General features: G+C 36.1%; 1 protein-coding gene across 4 annotated transcripts in view; it reads right to left on the bottom strand.

Annotated features, from left to right (window-relative positions):
- NUP37 (nucleoporin 37) overlaps nt 1-12,189 on the bottom strand; it is a 46,436-nt gene that overhangs the window by 13,993 nt on the left and 20,254 nt on the right. For all 4 annotated transcript variants that reach the window (XM_008517641.2, XM_008517640.2, XM_008517642.2 and 1 more), the window contains one exon: nt 11,948-12,042. In XM_008517641.2, coding sequence (XP_008515863.1) covers nt 11,948-12,042 — 95 coding nt within the window. The remainder of the gene's footprint in view (nt 1-11,947; nt 12,043-12,189) is intronic.

The following is a 12,189-nucleotide window of genomic DNA, read 5'->3' on the forward strand; positions in this document are numbered from 1 at the left end:
AATAATCTACTATTGTACGTCTTCATGAAGCCCTGGAAGGGTTAAAAAAATCCTATAAGCTTACATGTTGTTGCTGCATTTTGATTTCTTGAAATTATAAACAAATTCAGTAGACACTAAAAGTTTATTATCACCGAGCTGAGAAACTACCTGAGGCCATCCCAGAGGAGAATTAACATCTTATTTAACTAACTTACAATTACACAAACAGATAGATTTTTGAAGGATAGGAATTATGAGAAATTTCATCAGATTTAAAAATAAAGCTCAAAATTAAACTCTCAACTGCAAAGAAACACCAGAAGGTAGTTTTCAAACAGATCATATGTAATGATTTCATCTTCAAGGAACTCAGAGTAAAAGAACTTTTCCTTTAACATAAACCTTAACACAAACATCAGTAATACTACTCAAGAAATATTAGCATTCCATTATTTCCAAGAAAAATTTTGATAGACTTTACAACTTAAAATTTGAACATATGCTATGAATGAGGCAAAGTAATCCTTATCAGTCACATAAACAGACTTTCAAAATAAACCTAAGAAATGTTTATGGATATGATTCTCATTTATATAATTCACTTACTGCAACCACATGAGGGCCACATGAAGCAAGCTTAAATTACTGCAATCACTGATATGGTAATACACTTTATGAAGTATTGGTTTCGTATTTCATCTACAAGGGCATATGAGAGAGAATAAAGAGCTGAATACCAGAGAGTGGTGTTACCAGTACACGATCATATACAATTTCAGAAAACTCTTTCATCACATTATAACTTTTACTCTCTTAGAAGCTTTCATTAACAAACTATTTCATTGCATTGAATTAAAAAAGTCTGCAAATGTGATCAACAGGTTTTAGTACAAGTTTTGGACAGTTCTTAATAAAGACACAGAATCTTTATGTTCCACTCGCTGGAGGGAAATGATTACCAAACTCAACACAAACTGCCTATTTTATCCCATTCTTAAAGCTCTTGTAAGAGCTAAACAATAATTGATCTTGATTTAAAATGTTACAAAAAATTAGAGGGAATTTTAGAAGACAAGCAGAGAACTTTATTTCTGAAATTCTTTAACCACAACATTATAATCAGTCATATAAATTCTCCTGATTTCACTTTGTACCTGGAATTATTGAGGTGCAGTTTATTTGCTTCTCAGTGGGGATTAACCTTCCAAGGAATGCTTCCTCAGCCTACCTTCAGAAGGCTCGGAGGCCCCTTCTTTTCTCTGTTTCCCACAAGGACTATTTTTTAAAAGATCACATGTTTTGTGATCCCCGTTGGGGCATGGGTGGGAGGGGAACACTCGATCCTAACTATGGATCTTGAAGACGCTCGAATATACATGAAGAGAGGTAATATAGAAAGAACTTAGCTAGCACAGGGCACACAGGAGACATCTGATAAACATTCTTTTTCCTGTTGTAAAGTTTCTCAAAAAATAATACTTTTGGCTTACTGAATATCTGAGATAATTCAGTATTCCCTTATCCAATGATTTGGTTATATTCCTGAAAAAAAATTTTATTCTTTATTTTTATATACCTCCACTTCTCCCAGTCTTTTTAAAAATGATGGCAGCTAGAACATGACAACTACTAACATCCCATGTTTTATGGACGAAGTGAATGGCACATTACATACCTCTATTATTTTAGTCTTAAACTAAGAATCCCTTGGTTTCTAGAAGCCAATTTTCCTTCACCATAAATTTTGTCTAATATTTTAAAAGATTATTAGGGAGGAGGAGGAGAAAAGGGGTTTACTTCTGACATCCTTTGTAGTTACAGTGAGTACTGGGTCTTCTATTTCTTTTGTATCCCCCAAAGTACTAAGTGTTGGCTATAGTAAACGTGTTTAATAAATACTTGTTGATCTGACTTGTTCTTACAGAACGGTACTGTTTTTAATATACAAAAACATCTGTTATTTGGCACTGACTGGGAAGAAGATGTTCTGTATTAGTGAGTTTTTAAAATAATAAACTTAACCCATTAAATACTTAAATACCATTTTTATCTTCTTTTGGAAGTAGGGGATAATAAATCTTTCTAAATGAATATGCACTTATTTACCTCTCAAATATAATTTTAACCTTCTTTTGATGATGCTGGGTCATAATTATGAACCTACTATTTACATTTTCCTGTGTATATGCATATACATACATATATTTATGTGTATATGTGTGTATTTGTATATGGTGAACATGACGAGGGAGCATAAAGGAAATGGTGTAGAACATGAGGCTGAATGGCTAGCAATCCCATGATTTACTTGGGAATTTCTTTTCTTAAATACATCTCTTGTTGGATGCTTGCTTTGATAATGGCATCATTTTTATAAAGGCGTGGTGACAGATACAGAGTTGTATTCATTCTTTCACCTGCTCAAGCACTGAGCACTCTTCCACAGGAGCACTCTTCTAGGAGTTGTGATGACCTAGATAGTAAAGCATGGCTGACCCTGCAAAACACCTTATTAGTGAGAAGGTCAGAGCAGTCTACCCTAGAATAATTTCCCTCATGCTCTAGAAAAGTCTGTTTCTTTTTACTCTGCTTTGTCATCTGAAAACTGGGCTAATGAAGTATGAATAAGGAACATGACATCTTCATTTCAAGAATTGGTACTAGAGTGCTTCAGCAAAGATATCTTTCAAAAATTACAAATTCTTCACAAGCAGAAGATGGTAGTCATGACGCTTGCAGGTTATTGTTTTTTTCCCCTGACTTTTGACAGTTTTATTATCATGCGTCTTGGAGAAGGTCTTTTTGCATTGAGATAATCGAGTGTTCTATTAGCTTCACAGATTTGTATATACAATTCCTTCCGCAGGTTTGGGAAGTTCCCAGCTATTATATCTTTAAATAAGCTCTCTGCTCCCTTCTCTCTCTCTAGCCTCCTTCTGGAATACCCATTATCCTTATGCTGCCCTTCCTAATGGAGCCGAATAATTCTTTGTAGAATTTCTAATTTTTCAAAAACATCTTATTTCTCTCTCCTCTTCTACCTGCACCATTTCTATACCTCTATCTTTGACCTTGCTAATTCTCTCTTCCATAGGGTCTGCTCTATTTCCAGTGCTTTCTAGTGCATTCTTCACCTCACTTGTTTAGTTCTTCAGCTCTAGAATTTCTGTTTGGTTCTTTTTTAGAGTTTCTATTTCTTTGGTAAACTATTTCTTCTGCTTGTTGATTTTATTCCTGAGCTCACTGAACTGCCTTGCTGAGTTTTCTTGTAGCTTGTTGAGTTTCTTCATGACAGCCATTTTGAATTCTTTCTCATTTAGATCACAATCTTCCATGACTTTGTTTTCTGGAGGACTGTTATTTCTGTTTTGTGATACTGTGCTATTGTGGCTTTTTGTGGGGACCAGTGAGTTATACTTCTGCCAGCACATTTGTGTAGCAAACACTTTTCTTATTTAGGTATAGCTTTGTTTGTTTTGATTCAAACTTTTAAACCAGTTGGAGATTAGAGGCCTTTCTTTTGTTTTTCAGTAGGTGGTGCCATAGTGCTAGTTTTTGGTTTCTCTTGCCTGAGCTGCCTCTGGCTACAATTGAGGATCTACACATTCCACCTTCCATAGTCTCTATCTGGGGTGTTGCTGGTACTCTCATCATCATGGCCTGTGCCTCTGGGGGTCACTGATGCCTTACTGATGACTTGCTCTTGCCTGCACTGCTGTGGTGCTGGCTTGTCACCAGGTGTACAGGGATGGCTGATGCCTCTGCCGTGCATCTGGATCACCTGGGTTGAAAGCTTTGCTGGTGTGGTGGGGGCAGGGGCAGGATGGGGAGGGAGCCAGGTTTGTGGGGCACTGCCTCTGTTGTTGCCTGTTAACTTGTGGCTGTAGGCACTGCTGTGGTTGGGATGAGTCCTGCATGCTTTCCATTGCTGCTACCCAGGCTCTGAGTCCTGGATGAAGACAAATGGATCCTCTCACACTGCCATGATGATGATGTCTTAAACACAACTCTAAGTACAATTCTATCAATTTTATTAAGCCCTATGTATCACTTGATTTTGACCAGAACACATAGGTAATATGAACATCTGCTTTTTCAATAATATAAAAAGATTAAAACTTCTTAAAGAACCTTAAAGTAGAAACAGTATAGCTGTAGTGCTTCAGAGCCAGACTGCCTGGGATCTGCAACTATAAAAAGGGAATAATAGGAGAACACACCACAAAAGGTTTTTGAAGATTAAATGAATTAATTCATATAAAACTTAGAATAGTGCCTGGTCACATATTATTATCTGAATCAATGATTCTCAACAGAGGGTGGTTCCAACACCAAGGGGGCATTTTTGATATTCCTAATGATTGGGGTACTACAGGTATTTAGTGGATGAGAACCAGGAATGCTAGTCTATATGACTTTTGAATGTCAGAGTGAAATTAAGGAATACCTTAAAAGGTGGGGACATTTCAAGATAGGAGATGTTTTTGCAGTCTTTGTTAGTACTCCATCCCGTGGCATACCAGTGAATTATTTTAATGCTATCCATACAAAAACTGGCTGATTTGCAAGAATATTATCCTTCCTTATTTTTTTAATGTGACATCCTATAATTTGTCTTGTCATGTTATTTCTATTTTGGTTAACATTATTTCCCTCTTTCACTCACCATATTTAATTATTTTCTATTACTACTGACGTAAGTTTTTATTCTAACAACTGCAGTTTTGCTCAGGGCTATGACACTGCAGAACTCCAGATGGCACTATTTACATTGTGCTCTATGCAAACTACATCCCCGGAATTGTGCAACTTGGCAGCCTTGCCTCTACCTTACATTTTCCTGTTACTGTATTTTTCTGATATTCAAATTTATTCACTGTAAAGATGGACAAAGACTACCTCACTATGTCTTCTTGTATAGTTGTATCTGAGTATATACACACTGCACTGCTATTCTATAACAGTTTGTTTTCTTTTTATAGAAATGTATAGTACAATTCAAGTACTATAATAACTTTTTATAATTATGTATTTTGATAGATTATATTTTTTATGAGTTTAAGTTTATATAGTAGGCATTATAAAAGGTTTGTTAAAAAAAGGGAGTATTGGGGGCAGGCCCAGTGGCGCAGTTGACAAGTTCTGCTTCAGCAGCCTGGGGTTTACTGGTTCAGATCCTGGGTGTGGACCTTAGCACCACTTGTCAAGCGATGCTGTGGCAGGCGTCCCACACAAAATAGAGGAAGATGGGCGCGGGTGTTAGCTCAGGGCCGGTCTTAGTCAGCAAAAAGAGGAGGATTGGCAGCAAATGTTAGCTCAGGGCTAATCTTCCTCAGAAAAAAAAGGGACAATTGAGACTGATAATCGCTGACTTAAACGAGAACTTAAACTTCTTATAAACTTGTACAGATTACAGAATACTAAAACTAGATGGAATCTCAGATAAAATTTAATCTGTCATCTTCTATAATAACATTTTATATTATGAGTAGCACCTTGCTTCAGTTTGAATTAATTAAGTTATATTACAGAATGCAGAGAAGTAAGAAAGATCTAAAATATTCTTGTCTACAAATACCACCTTCTCAGGATGAACTTGAAAATTGCTACTCAGGCAGAAGACAGAAGGAGTGAGTTAGGAATGTAGGTACCAGAGCCAGACTGCCTGACATTCTGCTCCTCTATTAACAGCTGTGTCCCATTCTACAAATTACTAAGACTCTATGCCTTGTATCCCCATCTTATAAAATGAGGATAAAAACAGTACCTAAGAGCTGTTGTAAAAATTAAATAAATTTACAAAGGCAAGGCACTTAGAGTGGTGGTTAGCATACAGTAAAGCACTCAATAAAATATTTAGTAATATTTACTTATTAATATTATAACTCATTTACAGAAAATAAAATACCTTTGTCAGTCTTAGAGAAGCCTGAAACGGTTCTGAAATGTTTATTCACAGGTTTAAAAATGAATCATAATTACCGAGAATCTAGCACAGTGCCAGGTACATGGATACTTGATATTTGCTGACTGAATGAACTAGTCTATACATTAATTTATTCTCTATACATTTATTTGTTGTCTATTATAAGAGATAAACAAGTGACAATTTTTTAATGGACAGACTGACATACTAGTACAAGTGAGGACTATCTTTGTTCTGATTTAGAATTTGGCAGTTTTCAATAAAATATATAAACTTTATGAACCTGTTCAGGGGATAGATTGATTTGAAATGGTATCGCTAAGGCCACAAATGTCCTAGCTGATCATAATATTGTGTCTCTCTTGAAAATGCCAAAGCCAAACATCAGAAAACAGGCATAGATCAAAATAATGAATTTATTTTAAAAATTATTATTTTTTTGAGTTGTCATCGAGTCAGAGAGAAATATTCCTTCTGCTCTTTATAGGACAAAATGTTAAGAATCCATATTGTAGGACTGCTCTTATGATATAGTCTCTTTTGTTAATATATATCTCATAATGTAATATTCCTTTGCACTAGGGTATAGTATTTTACATCGTAAAGCTTAGTATTTAAAAAAAATTGTATTCACTTATTTTACTCATTTATTTTATTTACTCACCATCTTAAAGTGTACAATTCAGGGGCACTTAGTACATTAACAATGTTGTGCAACCATCACCACTATCTAGTTACAGAACATTTTCATTATCCCAAAGGGAAATACCGTACCCATTACGCAGTCACTCCTGTTCTCTCCTCCCCCCAGTTCCTGGCAACCACTATCTGTTTATGGATTTGCTTATTCCTGGAGATTTTATATAAATAGAATCATAGAATATTTTATGTCTAGCATCTTTCACTTAGTAAAGTTTCATCAACTTGTAGCATGTATCTGCACTTCATTCCTTTTTATAGCTGAATAATATTTCAATGTATGGATATACCACATTTTGTTTATCCATTCATTCACTGATAGACATGTGGGTTGTTTCCACCTTTTGACTACTGTGAATAGTGCTGCTAGAAACATTCCGTTATAAATTTTTGTTTGAATACCTGTTTTCAATTCTTTTGGGACTATACCAATAGGGATAGAATTGCTGGGTTACATGCTTAACTTTTTGAGGAACTGCCACACTGTTTTCCACAGTGGCTGCACCATTTTATATTCCCACCAGCAAAGTATGAGGGTTCCAATTTCTTCACATTCTTGGCAACACTTGTTATTTTCTGTCTTTTGTTTACAGCTATCCTAGTAAGTGTAAAGTAGTATTTCATTGTGCTCTTGATTTGCATTTCCCTAATGACTAATGATATTTGGCATCTTTTCATGTGCTTGGTGGCTATTTGTCTATCTTTGAAGAACTGTCTATTCCAGTCTTTGCCCACTTTTAATAAGGCTTTTTATTGTTGAATTATAAGACTTCTTTGTATATTTTGGATATGAAACCCTCACCAAATATATGATTGGCAAATACTTTCTCCCTTCTGTGAGTTGTCTTTTCACCCTCTTGACAGTACCCTCTGATGCCCCCAAGTTTAACATTTTGATGAAGTGAACTTATCTTTCTTTTGTTCTGTGTGCTTTTGGTGTCATATCTAAGAAACCACTGTCAAATCCAAGGTCACGAAGATTTGCCCCCATGTTTTCTTCTAGACTTTTCTAGTTTTAGTTAGATGCTGTTGAGGATTTTTTCATCTATATTTGTGAGGGATATTTGTCTGCAGTTTTCTTTTCTTGTGATGTCTTTGTCTCGCTTTGGTATCAGGGTAATGCTGGCCTCATAGAATGTTAGAAGACGTTCCATTCTCCTCTGTTTTCTGGATGCATTTGAGAGACTGGTGTTAATTCTTCTTTTAATGTTTGGTAGAATTTCCCAGTAAAGCATCTTGTCCTGGGCTTTCTTTGTTGGGAAGTTTTTAATCACTGATTCAATCTCTTTATTTGTTATAGATCTATTCAGATTTTCTATTTTTTCTTGAGTTTTGGGAATTCTATGTTTCTGGAAATTCGTCCATTTCATCTAGGTTATTTAATTTATTGGTGTATAACTGTTCACAGAATTCTTTTATAGGGGCCAGCCCAGTGGCGCAGCAGTTAAGTTCGCACGTTCCGCTTCTCGGTGGCTGGGGTTTGCCAGTTCGGATCCCGGGTGCGGACATGGCACCACTTGGCAAAAGCCATGCTGTAGTAGGCGTCCCACGTATAAAGTAGAGGAAGACGGGCATGGATGTTAGCTCAGGGCCAGTCTTCCTCAGCAAAAAGAGGAGGATTGGCAGTAGTGAGCTCAGGGGTAATCTTCCTCAAAAAAAAACAAAACAAAACTCTTATAATCCTTTTTATTTCTGTAAGGGTGGAAGTAATGTCCCCACTTTTTCTAATTTTACTAATTGGCATGTTCTCTCTTTTTTTGTTTGTCTAGCTAAAAGTCTGTCAATTTTGTCATATCTTTTCAAAGAACCCATTTTTGGTGTCATTGATTCTATTATTTTCTATTCTCTATTTTGTTTATCTCTGCTCTAATCTTTATTATTTCCTTCCTTCTGCTGGTTTTGGGTTTTCTTTCTTCTTTTTTTAGTTCCTTAAAGTATAAACTCAGGTTATTGATTTGAGCTCTTTCTTCTTCTTTTTTATTTTTTTTAAGGAAGATTAGCCCTGAGCTAACATCTGCCACCAATCCTCTTCTTTTTGCTGAGTGAGACTGGCCCTGAGCTAACATCTGTGCCCATCTTCCTCTACTTTATATGTGGGATGCCTGCCACAGTGTGCCTTGACAAGCGGTGTGTAGGTCCGCAGCTGGGATCCAAACCAGTGAATCCGGGGCCACCAAAGCAGAACATGCGAACTTAACGCCTGTGACACCAGGCTGGCCCCTCTTTCTTCTTTTTTAATGTAGGTGTTTACAGCTATAAATTTCCCTCTCGTACTGCTTTTGCTGCATCCCATAAATTTTGTATGTTGTGTTTTCATTTTCACTCATCTCAAAATATTTTCTAATTTCTCTTGTGATTTTCTCTTTGATCCATTCATTGGCTGTTTAAGAGTGTAATGTTTAATTTCAATCTATTTGTAGATTTTCCAGTTTTCCTTCTGTTACTGATTTCTACTTCATTCTGCTGTGGTCAAAGAAGATATTTTGTGTGATTTCAAGCTTCTAAAATTTATTTAGATTTGTTTTGAGGCCTAACATATGGTTTATTCTGGAGAATGTTCCGTGTGCACTTGAGAAGAATGTGTATTCTGCTGATGTTGGGAGTGTCTGTTGTATGTTTGCTAGGTCTACTTGGTTTATAATGTTGCTCAAATCCTCTACTTCCTTACTAACCTTCAGTCTAGTTATTCTATTTAGTTTTTTTTTTTCGTGGAAGGAAGATTCGCCCTAAGCTAACATCTGTTGCCAATCTTCCTCTTTTTGCTTGAGGAAGATTGTTGCTGAGCTAACATCAGTGCCAATCTTCCTCTATTTTGTATGTGGGATGCCACCACAGCATGGCTTGATGAGTGGTGTGTAGGTCTGCACTCAGGATATGAACTGGCAAAACCCAGGCGGCTGAAGCAGAGTGCATGAACTTAACCACTATGCCACTGGGCCAGCCCTAGCATGTTTTTTTAAAGCATGGTATCATCTGCATATAAAACAACTTCCAAGGTGATACAGGCTTTGACTGTGATTGGACATGGATTTCACTAATGTACCTTTACCACCAACATGCAGACCCAGACTACAGCAGGCATTACTTTAGTATAGCGACAGGAATGATTCCTGGGATGCAAATGGCTATTTCCACTGCCCAAATTGTACAGTTACCATTTGGCTAGTGTCTTTATTTGTAACTTGGAAATTCTATACTTTGAGTTAATGAGGATAGTTGTATTGAAATGTTTTTCTATTGTAGTCTGTCCTCTTAGAATTCCTTCTTTCCTTTGTTACTAAGAGAATTTAAGATATTTACTACTCTTCCTTACTTTGAACTTCCTGATTTACTTATATTTCTGTTTCTCTTTAAAATCTTATCTATATTGCTTAGCTTTTGGCCCAAGCGGTTCGACTTTAATACCCAATTAGAATTGTCCTTTACTTCTGGTTGGCAAACTAAGCCGATGAATTCTAAATTTAGCTCCCCAGCTACCACTGCAATGATGTTATCAACCCCCAAATCCCAGAGGCTTACAAAAAGAAGAATAAATTTCTTGCTCATGGGTCTGTGGGAAGTTCTATTTCATAATGCCAGATGGGTCCATAACTGCTCCATGTGTTTCTCATTCTAGGACCAGGAGCTATCTAGGACATACTCATCTTATAGCAGAAGACAGAGGACAGTAGGTCAAGACAAACCAAGTAAAACATTTAAAGTGTCTGCTTGTGTCACACCTGCTAACATTACATTGGCCTAAATAAAATCACATGGCTAAGCCCAACAGAATGGGAAAATCTCCTCTTTCCATGGGAAGCGGGAAGAGAGAATAAGTATTTGCTGAACAATAACACCATCAACCAGTCTAGCAAAATAAGAAAATTAGGGGTGGTGTAGTGACTTTTCAAAGTTAAATCTATTCAAATTAAAGGACTTACTCTGAAGTTAAGCTCTTTTGCCTTTTTAGAGTAATAATGTTCTCTTTTAAAAAATGAAGGTAATAATAGAACGCAGTAGACCTTTAAAAATTCTTATTACTTGACAAAATAAAAAGTTGGCAACCCTCTGTCAGTCTCCCAAAATTTTAGGACAATTTTACTAGTCTACAAAAATCCCAACGTCTACAACCAAATAAAAGAATCACAGACCACTGACTGTAATCCCAGGTCTCCCTGGCTGTTGTTCACTATTCAGAGGCTATTCTTTGGCTTGCAAAGACACTCATTTTCCTCCCTCTCAGGTTTCATTATTCCAAATGTTTATGATTAGGAAAGTCCATGTGTTAAAGAACTAAAATGTCATTATTTATTTCTAGTGATCTAATCTTTCACCTAAAAAATGGTCCCATTCACTCTTCAAGTCTTCATACAAACTTGATTTTGTAACACTTGGGGCCCTAGAATCTTAATGTCAGTAAATCTTTCATGTCCCTGACATGAAAATTTTAACAGGCAGTATGTAACGAATAATGGCCAAAGACTCTATAACTTTAAAAAGATGAGCTATTAAGAAGATTAAAATTTAAAAAGTAGCTAGTGGCTTTACTTCCAATGTGAAAGGGCACGTATTCAACAGTTTTATATGTATATAAGTGTTTATAAATACTAAAGATTTTGTCATAGCCCTATCAAACATTCAAATCATGCAAAACTGCAGAGCTGTGGTTTTTTTTCACTCACAGTTCTGTTAAAGCAAATGAAGAAATTGGCACTCCTCTAATGACTGATGCCATCATTTCACTCCTGACTCCTCAGCTTATTTCCACCTCCCACTCTTGCTCTTCATCTTGTTCCTCATTTGTGATATTCTCCAGCTTTAGGCACTATTAAAATGTTATAGTTACCTCATCTGTTCCAAACTAGGGAGTGGGGCGGAAGAACGTGATATTGAAATGTATTATATCTACAGAAAACCTTATACAGAGACTTTCGAATTTGTGAAAACACAAAATTTCCCATCAGTCTTGCTTTTAACAAATGAGATTCGCAGTTCATTATTACTTACTAACGTATCAGACAGGATCTGTGAAACGACTTCACAATATGGCAACTGCCTTTCGTTATTCTACTGATCTCGTCCAATATTGGAGAATTTGACCCAATGTATATTTGGATTTCATAAATGTGTAAATCACATCCATGAATCAGCAAGGGAAGTTTGCATTAAATTGGAGGAAACTCAACTCACTGGTTTTGAAACTCATGTTTGTGCCATACTTACAATTTAAATAAAGTACGCTTCTTTTACAATAGTTTGTGGAGTATATATAGAAGTTATATTTCCTCTAATTTTTAAAATGGAATTCTCATTAAAATAAGATGAAAATTCAAAAATGTGGTGGTAACATAAGCAACATACCTGCAGGTATGATCATCACTCACACTTGCAATTTCTTGGCCTTCTTTGGGATCAAACACCAAACCATTAATGAAGTCTGAATGGCCCTCTAAAACCTGACATAAGCGGAAAAGTTAATAAGAACACAGGAAAATAATCTACAATGTTCCCACCTAATATTTTTACCTTGCTGCCTTAAAAGCTTTCACTGCATGCTTCTCTTTTCTATAAATATTCCTTAAGCAATCTGCTATTTTTAAAGC

This window comes from Equus przewalskii, chromosome 29, assembly GCF_037783145.1.
Source record: "Equus przewalskii isolate Varuska chromosome 29, EquPr2, whole genome shotgun sequence".
Taxonomy (NCBI): domain Eukaryota; kingdom Metazoa; phylum Chordata; class Mammalia; order Perissodactyla; family Equidae; genus Equus; species Equus przewalskii.